Here is a 17,500-nt window from a genome sequence, read left to right as displayed (position 1 = left end):
AAACTAATGACACCATCACATTCAGCTAGATTTGTACTATTTTACATTTGTCATAAATAGGGACAATTTCTACAGCCTTCTAGGGATGTCCTTTAATACTTGCTCCTCTTGAACATCAAAGGCCCAATTCATGGGGAAAAAAGAAAGAAAGAAAAAAAGGAGTATGCCATTTATGTTGTTCTTGCATATTTTATTCTGAGAGGAGTGTGGGATGCAAATTTATAGTGAGAAGTGTGTTTTTCCAGTTAAGTGAGACCTTGCTTCCCCCAGAATAAAATGGCCAGCAAATAAACTGGTCAGGAGATGTGGCAAAACATCTTGAAAACGGGTCAGAAAGGGCCATCCTTAGGTCAAGAAGCAGAAAAATACCTTTATGATAAAAATTTTTCCCTCAGATGAATTTATTTATGTGCCCCTAATAAAAAGGCTGTCAGAAATGTCACTATATTGTCATTTCCTGAAAAAAAATTAACAATATTACTTAGAAACAAGGTGCTCACCATAGTAACAGTCCCATTAAGCACATTACCTCTGAAACACCAAACAGGTTAAATGCATATGAGTATTGATGGTATTTCCTATCAATATGGGGTTTTAAGTAAACTTGCCTGAAAGTTCATTAATAAAACGGGTGTGGGAGGCTGTATTTATAAAACCCTTTCCTTTTATCTTGATTGCATGGGTTTTTATTAAGGAGGGGTGCAAAGGTTACGTGGGGCTGCATGTGTGGCAAGCCAGCCAACAAATCAAAGGAAAAATGAATTAAATTAAACTTATTCCTCACAGGTCTGCAATGAGAGCAGGTGCTGAGGTCTGGGGCTCTGGGTGAAGATGAGCACACGACTCTGGATAAAAAAGTCATTTTCCTACACTGGTGGGGTTTTTCCACCTTCAATTCTTACCTTTTAATCTAAATCTCATCTACAAGCAGCAATGTCAAAAGTTACCGGGTTGGTCAAAATGTTTCTTAGATCGGGGTCAACTGATTCCTCTTCTTTCATGGGGAGAAAAGGGATGTGATTTTGAGCAAATTCACTTTATAAAGAAGCCTCACACGCAGGTGGCTTTTTAAAGCTGCTGATTTTAGAGTGAAGCTGCCCTGATTTTGGTCCAACTGCAGTTCTGTGCAAATATTTATCATGGAATCCTGGAATGGTTTGGGTTGGAAGGGACCTCAAAGCCCACCCAGTGCCACCCCTGCCATGGCAGGGACACCTCCCACTGTCCCAGGTGCTCCAACCTGGCCTTGGACCTTTCCAGGGATCCAGGGGCAGCCCCAGCTGCTCTGGGAATTCCATCCCAGCCCCTGCCCACCCTCCCAGCCAGGAATTCCTTCCCAGTCTCCCATCACCAAAACACAAACCCTTTCTTTCTAAACAGGAGTTTGGAATAATTTGGTAAGATTTGATAATATTCCAAAAATTTGGAATAGTAAGATCCACACACCTCTGCAGCTGTTTCAGAGTCTTGAATATTGAATATCCTCAAATTCTCTGAGAACAAGTGAAAATATTGCCATTGCACAGGTGAGCACTGGCTGTGGACCTTCAACCTACTTTTACCTAAAAAAACCCTATTTATAAAATGCTCCTTCATTCTAATTATGGCCTACCTGTAATAATGTTAAGAACACTGGCAAGAAAGGATTGTCCTCCTGGAAATACGATTATTTTTTTAAAAGTTAAATTTTAAAATAAATAAATTAAAATTCATTTTTTAAAATAAATTATCCTTTCATTGCTTTCCCCATGGCAGGACAGACACACTGCTCCCCCCATCCTTAGGCTCTTCCAAGGTCACAGCAGTGATGGACACCCTGAAAGGCTCCACCAAAACCCCATCAACATCTGCAATCAGTGCTGCCAAAAAGGAAATTTGCACCTAAGAGGGCCTGAATTGTCCTAAATGGGCCACATCTGGCAGACAATTTACCCTATGAACTTCAATAAAAGCATTTAAGGTACACTTAAAACCACACAGGCTTCCACTGGAAATTATGGGAATTTTGGTCTGAATTCAACAGGAATTAGGTCAGGAATTTTGCAGATATTTCTGTTCAGAATGCATTTGTATTGATTTTTTTTTGTTTAGTTTTGTTTTTAAATACATATAGTTGATAGAAAGCAATGGGCCAACTGGGCTGGAAAAAGAATTAGATGTATAAAAGTAACTGGGCTATTTTGGGGTTTTGTTGTTTCCATTTTTGAAGGTTGGAGAGGATTGATTTCTGTTTGCAGAAAATTGTAGGAAAGTATTGGATTGTAAAAATCCATTAAATGTCTCACAAAACAGTGACTTTCTGCTTATCAAAACTCCTCTCACATGAAATGGTAATAAAAGAAGATGCCAGTCTCTGGAATTTGAATTTTGAGTTGGCAGACAGGAATAGGAAAGCTTGTCAGCTCTCTGCACTTGAATCTGCCATGTCCAGATATGTGAAGTATGAACGTTTCCGAGCAGATTATTTCATATTTAACACTTTCTAAAAGCCTAAATAGAAATGTATTTGCATGTCTGATGAAGCTGCAGGGTTGAGAAAGGGAAAATCAGAAACATTTATCAACCTTTTTTCCCCTTAATGAATTGAACCTCTAGTACCAAATTAAGAGAATCTCACAAATTGCTGCAAAAATCAGTGGTGAAAATGACAATTTGTGTTTGCCTGGGAAAGGGCAAGTCCTGCCTTCTCAGCAAGTGAACAGAGCAGCTCAAGACTGCAAAATATAAATACAGAATCCCATGAGCTGGGTTGGAAGGGATCTCAAAGCTCATTTAGTGCCACACAGGGACACCTTCCCCTGCCCCAGGGTGCTCCAACCTGGCCTTGGGCACTGCCAGCGATCCAGGGCAGCCACAGCAAACCTGGGAATTCCATCCCAGCCCCTCCCCACCCTCCCAGGGAACAATTCCTGCCCAATCTCCCACCTATCCATGTCTATAGTTGATACAACCTGCTGGGTTCCCACTTTCCTAGAGAAAAATTGAATTTTCCATTTTTACTGGAAATAAGGGAACCATGAAGAGCTGATGCTGGAACTCCTGGTCTCCCTGTTGGCTGCATTTGCTGCTTTTCCTATTAAGGATGCTTATGCTTTAACCATAAATATGTATCTACATCTTACAGATCTATATCTATATCTACAGCTACCTATATCTATATCTATATAATCTATATCTATATAATCTATATCTAATCTATCTCTTCTATATCTATATCTATATCTATATCTATATCTATATCTATATCTATATCTATATCTATATCTATATCTATATCTATATCTATATCTATATCTATATCTATATCTATATCTATATCTATATCTATATCTATATCTATATCTATATCTATATCTATATCTATATCTATATCTATATCTATATCTATATCTATATCTATATCTATATCTATATCTAATCTATATCTAATCTATATCTATCTATATCAGCTATATCTACATCAATATATCTAAAATGAAGGAAGTCCCAGGGACAGCTCCTTGAAGCAAAATCTGATCATAAGTCTCAACTTAATGACACCTGAGCACAAAGGTCGCCACAGGACTGACTAAATACACTGAACCTGAACACGTGCATGCCTGAAACATGAAAATATGTATTTACAAAAGTTGCAGACCGTTTATCCACAAACTGGCACCTGAAGATTCAAATCTTCCAGCTCTACTTGACAAAATCTCAACCAAGTCCATGATTCTTGTAATATTTTTTACTGTAGTTTAAAGGAAAAGAGATCTGTAATTCATTTTAATAATATAAATGCTTTTCTTATTGAAAGAATTTTTATATACTGAAAAAGTTCATGGATAAATTGTATGTGGAAAAAATTTACTCTCAGGATACCATAATTAGGGTGAGCAGCACAGCCCCTGAAATCCCTTTTAAATGTAAGCATCAGGGGATGTTGAATTTGTCATCTCAGAAGCAGACAAATTAACAGCCCCACAATCTTGTGATTTAAATATTCTGTCCAGAAAAAGAATAAAAAAAAATACTCTGGCCTTTGCTGAGTCACAATCAGAAAATACAGAAAAATTTACTTTCCTAATTTGCTGCAAGCTGGGAGTTTTTTTATAGTTTTGAAAGTGCAAAACGAGCAAGAGAGAGGTGCTAGTGCTGTTCCTGGAAGGGTGCAGAGCACTCAGGATGTGTCATGGCAGGGTTTTCTCCATGGCAGCTTCCAGGGGGGACATCCCACAGCCCAGGGGTGACTCCAGCTCCATGGGGGTGACACAAAGTGAGCAGGTTCCTCCTGCCAGGGCTGGCATTTCCCCGTGCTCCCAGCAGCCCTGGGCAGTGGCAGTGCCTGCAGGAGCAGGAAATCACAGGGTAATTATTGATGACAGGCCTGCCCACGTCAGCCGGGCGCGAGAATGGAGCTGCTCCCAGCTCCTTTGAAGGCTCCCATTATGCATGAGGTGCTTCATCAATATCCCCTCTTGGATGAATAACCTACACCACGCACGGGGGATTTCACTGCACGGCTCTCCTCCCTGCTCCCCATCCTCAGCTGCTCCTCCTGGGCCCTTCTGCACAGCTGGGCTCTGCCTTTGCCTTGGAATGTGCCAGAATCATGGAATGCTTTGGGCTGGAAGGGACCTTGGAGTCCATCATGTTCCTGACACCTTCCACTGTCCCAGGCTGCTTCAGCCAGGGATCCAGGGACAGCCCCAGCTGCTCTGGGCACCCTGTGCCAGGGCCTGCCCACCCTGCCAGGGAACAATTCCTGCCCAAAACCCAACGTAAACTGACCCTCCTTCAGTTTAAAACCATCAATGCCCCTAATGCCACCTCCAGACTTCCCAGCCTGACACAGGAATTCACAGCTCAGGCAGGAACAGGAGGACTGAGCTGGACTGAGGGAAGAGCTCAGCTTTGCTCCGGGTCTGCACCCTCAGGACAAGGAGAGGATGGAGGAATGCACCCTCAGGAATGCAAAGGGCTCATCCAGTGAGGACAGGCAAGGAGCAGAACCCCGGGGCTGCTGCTCGTCACAGGGCGAAGGAAAACTCTGCTGTGTCTCCAATTTCCTCTGTCCTGTGCTCTAATGAGCCATCTGGTCTGCAAACACACAGCACAGTGAGCCCTGTGCCATCCCTGTGCCACCCTGTGCCATTGGAAACCCCCAGCACAGCCACCCCTGTGCCATCCCTGTGCCACCCTGTGCCATTGGAAACCCCCAGCACAGCCACCCCTGTGCCATCCCTGTGCCACCCTGTGCCATTGGAAACCCCCAGCACAGCCACCCCTGTGCCATCCCTGTGCCACCCTGTGCCATTGGAAACCCCCAGCACAGCCACCCCTGTGCCATCCCTGTGCCACCCTGTGCCATTGGAAACCCCCAGCACAGCCACCCCTGTGCCATCCCTGTGCCACCCTGTGCCATTGGAAACCCCCAGCACAGCCACCCCTGTGCCATCCCTGTGCCACCCTGTGCCATTGGAAACCCCCAGCACAGCCACCCCTGTGCCATCCCTGTGCCACCCTGTGCCATTGGAAACCCCCAGCACAGCCACCCCTGTGCCATCCCTGTGCCACCCTGTGCCATTGGAAACCCCCAGCACAGCCACCCCTGTGCCATCCCTGTGCCACCCTGTGCCATTGGAAACCCCCAGCACAGCCACCCCTGTGCCATCCCTGTGCCACCCTGTGCCATTGGAAACCCCCAGCACAGCCACCCCTGTGCCATCCCTGTGCCACCCTGTGCCATTGGAAACCCCCAGCACAGCCACCCCTGTGCCATCCCTGTGCCACCCTGTGCCATTGGAAACCCCCAGCACAGCCACCCCTGTGCCATCCCTGTGCCACTGCAGCCACCCCACTCCACAGCACCACAAAGGGAGGACAGAAAATTCAGGAGTGGCCAAATCAGCGTCACCTTCCCTGTGTCCCAGCCCTCAAAACAACAACAGTCCAATTTTCTTCTTTATACAGAAAGGGAGCTAATGACCAGGCTCCATTAAGAGCAATTAATCATTTCCCATTAGGAATGTGCAGGGGTTTGTCTGAGATGCCCCACTCAGAGCAGTGGGGGAAGCTGACTTTGGCTCAGTGAAATTCCACACTGAATGCTGGCCATGACACAGGTTGTTGAAATTATGTGCCACATTTTCAGTTATGTTTAAAAATAAATATATTGGCTGCATATAAGCTGGAGAGCCAGTAAGGGGAGGATTCCTGGAGGTGTTGGGAAACCCAACTTTTCCCTCTCCACAAATCCCTGACAGGGAGTCAGCTGGGGGTCAGGCTCTGCTCCCAGGGAACAAGGGACAGGACTGGGGGAAATGGCCTCAATCTGCACCAGGCAGGTTTAGATTGAAGATTAGGGAAAATTTCCTCATGGAAAAGCTGTCCAGCCCTGGCACAGTCTGTCCAGGGCAGTGGCGGAGTCACCATCCCTGAAAATACTCAAAAACCACGTGGATGTGGCACTTGGGGACATGGATTGGTGGTGAGCATGGTGCTGGGGCTGGGAAGGCTTGGGCTGGATGATCTTAAAGGTCTTTTCCAACCCTAGGTTCTGCGATTCCATGACTCTCCTGCCTGCCTCAAGACTGATTCCACCTTTGCCAATGCTATGTTACAAGAGGAATGGTTGATTTTGTATTTTAAACACATTTCCCCTGTTTAACAGTCATTTGGAAAATTAAAGGCACTTTGGAAAAATTTAAGATACAGGAGAAGCCACTGAAACAGCAGATGCTGGATTTTTATAGAATTTCTTTAATATAAGGCAGATCATTTCTACTTTCTGAATCTGCAAATCTCTCTGCTTTTGTTATATCAGAGTTGATTGTCACGATTTTTCTCTCCACAAGGAATGATGTCCTCAGAGCTGGCACAAAAGCAGCTGCAGAAAACTGACCATGAATTGAGAAGTGTTTCATCCCAAAAGCACTTTACACATTTCTTTTGTTAGAAGAGAAACCTTTTGAATGTGGTTTTTTTTGGCATAACCAAAACCTTCTGGTCCCCAGATAAAGTCAGTGCAGAAAGATAAAATAAAATTTGATGTAAGCACTGATTAGGAAGAAATTATGCACCAGTCAGTCCTGATTACAAAAGCACTTGAGGATGGAGTTTGAATCCTCTCTCAAAGAGCAATACTGTACGTGGTCACATTTACAGGGAAGGGGGGAAAAGGGCCAAAGGTTTTGATGAGCATGGAAACACAGAATTCCAGCCTGGTTTGGGTTGGAGGGACCTGAAAGCTCAACCAGTGCCACCCCTGCCATGGGCAGGGACACCTTCCACTGCCCCAGCCTGCTCAGGGGCCCTGGTGCTGAGCAGAAATGTAAGAAAATCAGTGATGAGAAAAAGCCTTTCTGGCTTTGGATCCTCAGCTCTCACTGATGTTTGTTCTGCATTTTTCAGTGCCTGGAGAAACGAGCAGGCACTTTCAAATGTAAATGTGTAAAAGCAAATAAATACCAAATTCCTAATTTAGAAAGACTGCAGTTCTGATGGGCAGATAAACTGAAGTGCAATCCATCAGAATTTGATTTTTACATCACCTTTCTCCTAAATAACTTTTAAAACCAGTTCCTTCCAATTTTTCACATCTATTTCCACATTCCTTCCAACGTAATTTTTCTCAGTTTTATGAAAGTATTGGTAGGAGAAAGTGACAGAAGAACAGAAATGCTCTCACATCGTTGTGATTTGAGCCAATTAATTCCTCATTAATGTTTCCATGATGTAGGATCCTTCCCCCAATAAAACACAAACACACAGACCTGGGCCAGGCCAGGAGCAAATGAGGGAGATAAATTAAAAAGACCTGGATGTGCACATGCTGAAATGAGAGCCCTGCCCTGCAGCCCAGCTGGGCACACCCAAACCCCCCAGCACAGTGGGCAGTGGCACCCCAGTGCCACCCTCACAAGGCTGCAGGGACCCTCAGGTGATGCTCACAGCCACGTCCCAGCCCTGCACAGCTCCTGAGCTTGGATATGCTGAAGAACTTTCCGTCCTTTGCTCACAAATCCAAGGGTGCTGATTGTTTCCCTCAGGAAGCTTCCTGCTAACAAATACCTGTATTTTTACTCTTTTAGAAGTTCTTCAGTGCCTTATAAAGCATTAAATTTTACAAACAAAACATTAAAAACATATAAATAAAACTTTTTTTTCCTTTTCATTTGTTTTCCTAAATGGGCTCCTCAATTCTTTTTGGCTTTGTGGATGAGATTCCTCGGTGTAAGCACTGCTGGCCTTCAGCTGCTGGTTTGGGGTTCAGCCCTGAGAGGTTTAAGAGGAAGGTTGTGCCCTTGGGATGGACCAAAGTTTTCTACAAATTCAAATCCACTTTTCCAATCACTGAGGTTGGAAAACCCTCCTCAGACCATGAATTCCAGTTCCCCAGCACTGCCAAGGCCACCCATGTCCCCAGGTGCCACATCCAAAGGCTCTTCCATGCCCCCAGGGATGGGGACTCCAGCACTGCCCAGGACAGCTGTGGCAGGGCTGGACAAACTTTTCCAGGCAGAAATTCTCCCAAATGTCCAAGCTAAATCTCTGCTGATGCCATGTGAGGCCATTTCCACTCTTCCTATCCCTTGTTCCCTGGGAGCAGAGCCAGACCTGGCTGTCCCCTCCTGTCAGGGAGCTATAGAGAGTGATGTCAAAGCCTCAGGCCCCTCTTGGTGGCCAAAAGCTGCTTTAGGTAGCCACAGCTCACAGAGCAGCTCACAGCCCTTCAGGTGTGTTCATAACCCAATCCAACCCTTTCAGCTGAACCATGTCACTTTACAGGGCAAGGATGGGGAGATGGGAGCCACTGGCTGATGGCAGAGGGCAGGGAGGGCGGCACTCACCTCTCTGGAGCCACAGCTCACAGAGCCACAGCTCACAGAGCAGCTCACAGCCCTTCAGGTGTGCTCACAGCCCAACCTTTCAGCTGAACCACGTCACTTTATAGAGCAAGGATGGGGAGATGGGGGTCAGTGGCTGATGGCAGAGGGCAGGGGGGTTGGTGTCACAGACACCTTGTATGAAAAATCCTTTCCTTAGGATTTTTCCTCCTGAGAAGCTGAGAGGCCTCAGGAACAAAATGTAAACATTGATTATCTGCTGCTGTGGAATGCAACAGGTGCATCTGTGATTGGTCTCATGTGGTTGTTTCTAATTCATGGCCAATCAGAGTCCAGCTGTCTCGGACAGAGAGCCGAGCCACAAGCCTTTGTTATCATTCTTTGTTATTCTATTCTTAGCCAGCCTTCTGATGAAATCCTTTCTTCTATTCTTTCAGTATAGTTTTAATGTAATATATATCATAAAATAATAAATCAGCCTTCTGAACCATGGAGTCAGATCCTCGTCTCCTCCCTCATCCTGGGACCCCTGTGCACACGGTCACAGGGTGGCACTGACCTCTCTGGAGCAGGGGGTGGTGGAAGGCTGGCACGGGCAGGGTGCCTGTGCTGGCTGGCTCACAGAAGTAGGCTCGCAGCCAGGCTGTGCACTGCTGCAGGGGCTCCGGCATCTCCTCGGCGCCCTCGCACACCTCGCACGCCACCGAGGGCTCTGCCCTGCTGAGACACAGAGAAAGGCAAGGTTACACTGGTAACAATGACAAAACCAGGCTGGACAGGGCTCTGAACCACCTTGAGTGGAACAACACGGGCTTGAAGGTCCCTTCCAAGCCAAACAACTCTGTGATGCTGTGATACAGCCGAGTATTCACACTCTCTGTATCAGCAAAATAAAAACCTCTCAACATTGAATCTGGAGCCAGGCTTTTTATCTTCTCAGAGAAAAGAGAAGGCATTCCTCAGAGCAGCAACAAAACCTCACCCTCATCACCCCTACAAACGCAGAAGAGTGTTGTGAACACCTGTAAGAAAGCCCAGGTATGAGGGAACAGCCATGTCAGGGAGCAGGAACACCCCCCAGGCCAGGTGGGTGACACATCCTTGTGCTTCCAGGAGGGATGGAGGTGAGGCTCCTCCTCCGTGTCCCCTGGGGGTGCAGTCCCTTGTCCCCAGGCCATCCCTGGGGAAGGAGGGAAGGAAGCAGCTCTGCCTTCCTCCAGCGCCCTGGCAGGTCTCTGCTTCCCTCCCCTGATTCAATTGGAAGGAAGCAATTGAGAATTCATTTGATTTTCAGTGGCAGCTCGTGCTTGCAGGGGCTGAGGAGCAAAGCGAGCCCACAGAAAGCACCTGTAAACAAAAATGGGCTTCTTCCCTTGCTCCTTTTTCTTTTTTCTTTCCCACTGGAAGAGCAAGGTGTGGATGAGAGCAGTGAAAAAGGGACCCCTGGATTTGCACATATCCAGCTCTGTTTTCCAAGCTGGATGTTTCCAGGGGTGCACAGCAGTGCTGGGAAGGGAGTGATGGTGCTTCCTGGTGCTTCCCAAGGCTGGGGTGGGGTGAGAGGACTCACAGAGACCTGTGTGAGGACAGCAGGAAACACACAGTGCATCCATGGGAAATGATGGAGAAAACAACACCCAGGGTGATGGAACAGCAACCCCTGCCAGCAACCTTTTCAAATACAGAACCCTCACCACCACCACCCCCCAGAAGTTTCCTGATTCTTGCAGCTTTTTCTCCCAGCTGGAAACAAAGCCAGAGCCAGAAGTTCCTCAGTGCTAGACCTCAAGAGCAGAGTCTTCTGGTTTTCCCTGGAAGTCCCAAAATTCCTGAAATAATTCCCAAAATAACCCCCAAGATGCCCAAAATGATCCCTGAAATTCCCCCAAAAAATCCCCCAAATTCCCAAAATAATTTCCAAAATTAAAAAAAAATTCCCAGAATTCCCAAAATAATTCCCAAAATAATCCCTGCAATTTCCAAAAAATCCACAAAAATTCCCAAAAAACCCCCAAATCCCCCAAAATAATACCTGAAATTGCCAAACAAATCCAGTTTGGTAGGATTTAAGTGCAATTTTATTTCTCTTTCCATTTATTTATCAAACTGATGCTTTTGACTTTCCTTTATGTATGTGAAGTAGGATCAAGTTGCTTTTAAAACCTGGTGTCTGCTTTATGCTGTCTTTCTGATTAATAATATCTCTGCTTAAAGAAAAAGGTTGAGAATCCATGCACAAACTTTTGTGCACAAATCCCCATGGCATGGACTTCAAACCAAGCTCCCAGCACCACGGATAATCCATTATTTCACACAGGTACAACACAGCAGAATGTGGCTCCGTTTTACTATGAATTGTTAGCACTGCAACAAAATAAGAATGAGAGAATATAATAGCAACAACTCCTCTGAAACCTGGCACAGAAGTGGGGAGACTTTTCTGCTCCATTTATCCAGAGGAGCACCAAGAGTGCTCAAAGCTTCTTATGTTTTTCACATCATCCTGTTTCTCATTCTTGGGAGTCTGGAAATCATTTGGGCTGTAATGTCACCAATAAAACAGAAAAACTCCCAACTCCCCACGGCTCTGGGAGCAGCAGCTCTGGGCTCTGTGAGGACCAGCCCAAGGGCACCCAACCAGCATCAGTCACCCCCAAAACAAGTGGGGAGCAGCCAGGGAGACTCTGGGAGCACCTCCAGGGCCTGAAGGGGCTCCAGGAGAGCTGCAGAGGGACTGGGGACAAGGATGGAGGGACAGCACACAGGGAATGGCTCCCAGTGCCAGAGGGCAGGGCTAGATGGGAGATTGGGAACTGGGAATTGTTCCCTGGCAGGGTGGGCAGCCCTGGCACAGGTGCCCAGAGCAGCTGGGGCTGCCCCTGGATCCCTGGCAGTGCCCAAGGCCAGGCTGGACACTGGGGCTGGGAGCACCTGGGACAGTGGGAGGTGTCCCTGCCATGGCAGGGGTGGCACTGGGGGGGATTTGAGGTCCCTTTCCAAGCCAAACCATCACACACACATTCCTCATTTCTCCAGGTGCTCCTTGGCAGGAGTGTTTGGAGAGAATTTATTTTAAATTTTCTTTTTAATTGCTGCTTTTAATCGCTGTGCCCTGCCACCGCTGAACATCTCCAGATGTTTTTGGTGGGGCCATTCTCCCAGCAATTCAACACCAGAGGCTTTCCCAACACCTGCCACCTCCACGGCCACCCCCACCTTGGCCAGGAAAGGGAAGGCTCTGCAAGGCAGGAATGAATTTGCTCTCCAGGAATGCACTGAGCTCTTTTCCTGCAGGACACACACTCCACGTGCCAGCACACACAGCCAGAGCTTCAAACTGGCAGGGAGTTGAAAAAAGAGAGGAAAACCTTCACATTAATTTTGCTTGGCTGGAGATGGCAACAGCTATTCCTGGGAATTTGACAGCTTTAATAAAGAAAAAGAAGGCACATAACTCATGCATGGGTGTCTCCTGCTGGCCCTCCTCCCCTCCCTGCCCTTCCCTCCTCCCCTTTCCCTCTCCAAACTTGCATAGCACAACTTCCACAAACTACCTCGGCATTAAATATCCCCCTGAAAGCACCAGCTGCCTTTTAAAGGATTTTCTCAGGCTTCAAAGCCTTAAGTACCTTTCAAAGAGCAGAGTCCAAGTGCTCTGAAAACATTGGTAAGAAGAGCAGAGGAGTTACATCATGGGAAATTCCCCCCTGGAAGGAAATCCCCCTGCTCAGTGTCGGATTTCTTGGAAGGTTTCTCAACTCCCTACTTCAGGCACGGATCTTTGAGCTCCTCTGAGTCAGGATGGACAGGACCAAGTTGAAATTTAGAGAAAAACACACACCTGAGAGTCATATGAACTACCTGGGCCTGAACTTTGGGAATGAAGAAGAAAAAAGGGCCTTTCTTGATGTCCTGCCCTGGGTGACCCCCAAGGAAAGGATCACAGAGGCACCAGCAGCACACAGGGGGTGGCCAAAGTGGCCTTCCACTGTTTTGTCTATGGAGAGTTTAAGTCTTAAACTTGTGATCAACAAGATGCAATTTTGCTTCTATACAGGAAAATAATGTGTGTTCCTTGAAAAATAAAAAACCCCAAACCCTAAACAAAACGTGTAAGAAATCTGACTGCTTTGTTTTCACCCTGGAGAATATTTTTTATTTTTGCTTAAAAAGTACCTTTTTTTTTTTGCAGTGGGGCTGAGAAACATTTATTTAAATCACATTAATATTATTTAAATCACTTCCATGTTCATCAGAGTGTGTCACTGCACTTGTTTTCACTCCTGAATTATGCTGGGTGCTGTCTGCCATCCCAAAAAATTCAAAGTGGAGAGTTTTGTATTTTTACCTGGTCAACAACCAATAGCTGCTGTTGGGGTTTACTGTGCATTTTAAATTTATTTTATTTTATTATTTTACTTTAATTTTATTTTATTTTTTGACCAGAAGTTTTTTGTTTGCAGCAATGTGGTGCCCTCTAATACATCAGCAGTGTCACATGTCTGTCACATGTCTGCCCTAACTTTTTGGGGATATTTGGGGTAAATGGATATTCAGCTCCACACGACCAACATGGCTTTAAAGTGGGATGCTTCATTACGCTACAAATTCCCCATCAGAAATAAAAGCTCGTTTTAAGCTACCTAAAGACATCTAGAAAGAAATGTGTATTTTGCCCAGTTGGATGTGTCTCACAAAGAGCCTTTGTCCAGGCCAGGCACCCAGTCCTGCTGCTGCACATCTCCAGCCTGTGGTGGTGATGTCCAAGAGAGCCCCAGACCAACCCCAACGTGGGAATCCACCCCAGGATCAGGGTTTTCACACCCCACAGCTGTTCCACACCATTCCCCCTGCAATCCTGCCCATTCCTTTCCATTCCAGCCCTTCCCAGAGCCCGCCCAAGCTGGGGAGGCAGCAGGCTCCTGCATCCACACCGCTGAGAGGAGCCTTCCCAAAGCTGCATCCCAGCCCTCCCGTGCCTCCTCACCTTTGCATGGCATGAGAGGAAGGAAAAGCTGCTTCTGGAAAAGGGGAGGAAAGCAGCAGCACCTGTTTCAGTTTAACAGGCTCCTTCCAAAGCCACTGCCAAGAACTGGAAGTTTCTAAGGCACGTCCAAAATAAACATGTAAGCAGCGGATTGGCTTCGGGATCATCCCAAATAGCTGAGCCATGATGGAAACCAGGGAAATGCTGGGAGAAGCCATGTCCTGAAGTGGCAGGATGCTCATTATTTATTTCCGAGCTGCTTTTTGCCTCGGTCCTCCAGGAACTTAAGAGAAACAAGGTGGACCTTGAGCTGTGCTGAAAGGAAGGGGATGTAACACAACTCTGCTGGCACATTCCCTGGGGGAAGGCCAGGAGCTGGCAGCTTCCTTAGCACAAATAAATACCAGGAGAATGTCCTAGCAGCTCCCATAACTTATTTGTAAAATAGATGTTTGTTTATAAAATATTTGTGTATTTTAAATACAATTGATTGGTTGAATGTAACATCCAAAATCCCAATTCCACTGCCTGTAGCCACCCACACACACCTGAGTGTTTTATCCCTGGAAAACCACCTCACCTTTCAGTGGTTTGCCTAAGGAGAAGTTTAGAAACTGAGCCAAATTTACTTCAATTTTTAAATTTTCGATTTTTTTTTTATTTAAGACAGAAATGAAAAAACTCCTCAACTAAAAAATGACTGCAACTCCTCCTAGCCTGGAGTCAACAAAGTGCCATTGATAATGTGGGGAGACTCAGATTACATTATTAATTCTAAATTTTTAAATTTTAATTTTTTTGTAATGTTTCATAATTTAAAATTTTGTAATTTTGTAATTTTATCTTTTTTTTTTTGGTGCGGTTTTGTTTGTGTTTTTCTTCCCCAGTGGTGTGAAAAGCCTGGTGACTGTTGGTACAGAGCTCCATGAGTGTCATTTGTATAGATAATTCTTAATATTTATGTAAGTTTTATATATGTATCCCTATAGATATATAGATATATATCTATATAGATATGTAAAATAGTAAATAACAGAGCTCCTAAACCTGAGTAAATTTTTACCTTTGCAGGAGAAGTCACTGTTGATCCTCTAGCACCTGAATGGTAACTCTTGCCAAAAAATACATAGGAGAGACCAGAATAATTTTAAAATTATTTGTTTTTAAATGGCATTTTTTGTTTGATCAGCAAATGACTGAACACAAGTTGTCACATAACTCTCACACACCTGAATTCATAACAGAAAAAAGATGCACTATCTGAAAACGGATGGTTGTCCTTTTCTTACAATTACATAGATCTGTGCTTATCTTACCAAACTGATTTTCTTTTAGAGAAATAGCTGCTGTGTTACCTTTCAAATGGAAGGATCAGGGATGATTAGCACACAAAAATTAACATTGAAATGGGACATAGTGAGGCAGCATTATTTGTTCCACAACAACACAGAGTGAGTCAACATTTTTACTGGAGCCTTCATTGTGAAATTAACTAAAAATGTATTTTATCCGCACCTAAATGTCATTTAAGCAGCCTTTCTTTGATAGATGAAGGCTAAAGCCACCCCAAAACTGCAGCTGAATTATCTGGTCTCTAATGACTCCAAACCGATTACGGGATGCAGAGCAATCTCGTTAAATTTTATTCCAAAGCTTACTACACTGGTGTTTTCTCTTATTTTTCTATCAATGAAGCCCAGGAGGTTTCAGGACAATTCATTATGTATGAGACCCAACTTACAGTGCTTGACTGTTGATTAATAGCAAAGTTTGCTGGGTGTACATTTGCAGCATTAGATGCATACAATATGCTAACTTATTCTTCCACCCAAGCTAATTATTTACCAAAATGACTACTTGAGACTACAATTTATTAAATGCATGCATCCAGTCTCGATTTGGCCCCAAAAGACAGCCGGGAATGAAGATCTTTTACTTGATGTGACAACTTCTGGAAACAGTGTTATTAATATTGTAAATGTGGCAAATAAAGAGTTCAAATAGCCGGGTGGCTCTGCTGCATTTCTTCCCCACAACTGCACCAACGAACAAAGCACCTTTTTAGGTTTAAAATTCATGGCCAAGCACATCCTGACATAGTTTAATTTAGCTGCTTATAAATGAAGTGGCTCTATGATGGGAGGGAGAGATTAAAAAAGGGATGAGAGCAGCAATAAACAGCAATAACCCCCAATTCCTGTCGAACAGCCCTGACACTGCTCCTTTTAAGACCTATTAAGAAAAAATTGATGCATTTAGGGAAGAACACGAGAAATCAGAGCTGAGTCAGACTTAGTCCTTGTCATACAACCTGTGCAATGTTTTCCTTATTCTGTTTTTATCTGTTCTGGAGGATGCAAGTTGTTACAGATCTAACTGGTGAGAAATTCTGCATCCTCTCTTTAACCCTGGGAAAGAAGCACCTGCACAGAGATTTGAGCATCATATACACAATATAAATTCCAAATAAATAATATTACAAGTAAATTATAATTAATCACATGATAATGAACAGATTAAATTATGGATACGCTAAGTAATAAATAAACACACCTCTTGAGTAAATACAAAGATATTCAAATAGTGTCATTTTTTTCCTGACTTTTGCAATTATTGACATTAAATTTGGGGGCCAAACTGGGCTTGCCCAAGCCCATGATCCCTGCAAAGCTGCTCCCTGCTTATTCCCTGCTCCTGGTGTGCACCAGCAAGCAGTTCAAAGGATGGAGTGAGACTCCTGTCTCCACATGCCAAGATAAGGAAAATCAATGTCAATGCCCAAAAGACTCAAGTGATAGCACTGAAGGTCATTAAATGCTACTCACTGCCCTGGACCATTACGGTTCTGATTGGAATCCTATACAGGGAGACACAGATTTCAAACAAGATCCTGTCCTGGGATGTGGCACTGCGAGACCACGGCAGCGACTTCCCGAGAACACCTGAAACGCATCCAAGGAAAACAACGCTCTGTGTGTGCGGGCTTGGCTCCCTTTCCCTGAGCATTTCTTGTGTTTTCACAGCAGCCAATCCCATTGGGAACAAAGATGTCTGTTAAAGCAACAGCCAGGTGGAAGGACAACCACCAGGTTCTGGTTCTTCAACCACCTCAATCTCCTCCTGTGCCTCCCAGTGCCCTTCGTTGCCTGCTCCATGCCACCCTCCTTCCCTCAATCCCAGACTGCTTGGGGCTGGAAGGAACATAAACACAATCTTGTTCCACCCCTGCTATGGACAGGGACACCTTCCCCTGTCCCAGGTGCTCCCAACCCCAGTGTCCAGCCTGGCCTTGGGCACTGCCAGGGATCCAGGAGCAGCCACAGCTGCTCCGTGCCAGGGCCTGATCATCCTCACAGAAGAATTTCTCCCCAATATTCCATCTTCCCTTTGGCAGTTTGAAGCCATTCTCCTTTCCCCCTCACTCCTGTCCACAGTCCTTAGGCCACCTTTAAAGTTCTGCCCTTTTCCCATGCTGGCCACCACCACCCTGCTGACCTCACGTGGTCTGGACCATCTCTGGACTCAGTCTGACCTTACTGCCCTGCTGAAGATTTCCTGCTCCACCTCCACACTGCTCACCCATTCCAGTGCTGCTTTCCTCCTGTTTCCCACCCACAGCTTTTCCAGACTAATTCCTGGTCTCTCCAGATTTCATCCTGCACGTTTGTACCCCATCTGTGTTAGC

The 17,500-nt window shown here is 45.3% G+C and overlaps 1 protein-coding gene across 2 annotated transcripts in view; it reads right to left on the bottom strand.

Annotated features, from left to right (window-relative positions):
• MGMT (O-6-methylguanine-DNA methyltransferase) overlaps positions 1 to 17,500 on the bottom strand; it is a 130,700-nt gene that overhangs the window by 22,694 nt on the left and 90,506 nt on the right. Inside the window, exon 3 of one of the 2 annotated variants that reach the window (XM_031059889.1) lies at positions 9,388 to 9,548. In XM_031059889.1, coding sequence (XP_030915749.1) covers positions 9,388 to 9,548 — 161 coding nt within the window. The remainder of the gene's footprint in view (positions 1 to 9,387; positions 9,549 to 17,500) is intronic. The other variant, XM_031059890.1, reaches the window with a different exon arrangement.

This window comes from Geospiza fortis, unplaced genomic scaffold, assembly GCF_000277835.1.
Source record: "Geospiza fortis unplaced genomic scaffold, GeoFor_1.0 scaffold452, whole genome shotgun sequence".
NCBI lineage: Eukaryota > Metazoa > Chordata > Aves > Passeriformes > Thraupidae > Geospiza > Geospiza fortis.
The sequence above is the reverse complement of the archived record's forward strand: the minus strand, read 5'-3'. Positions and strand labels throughout refer to the sequence as shown.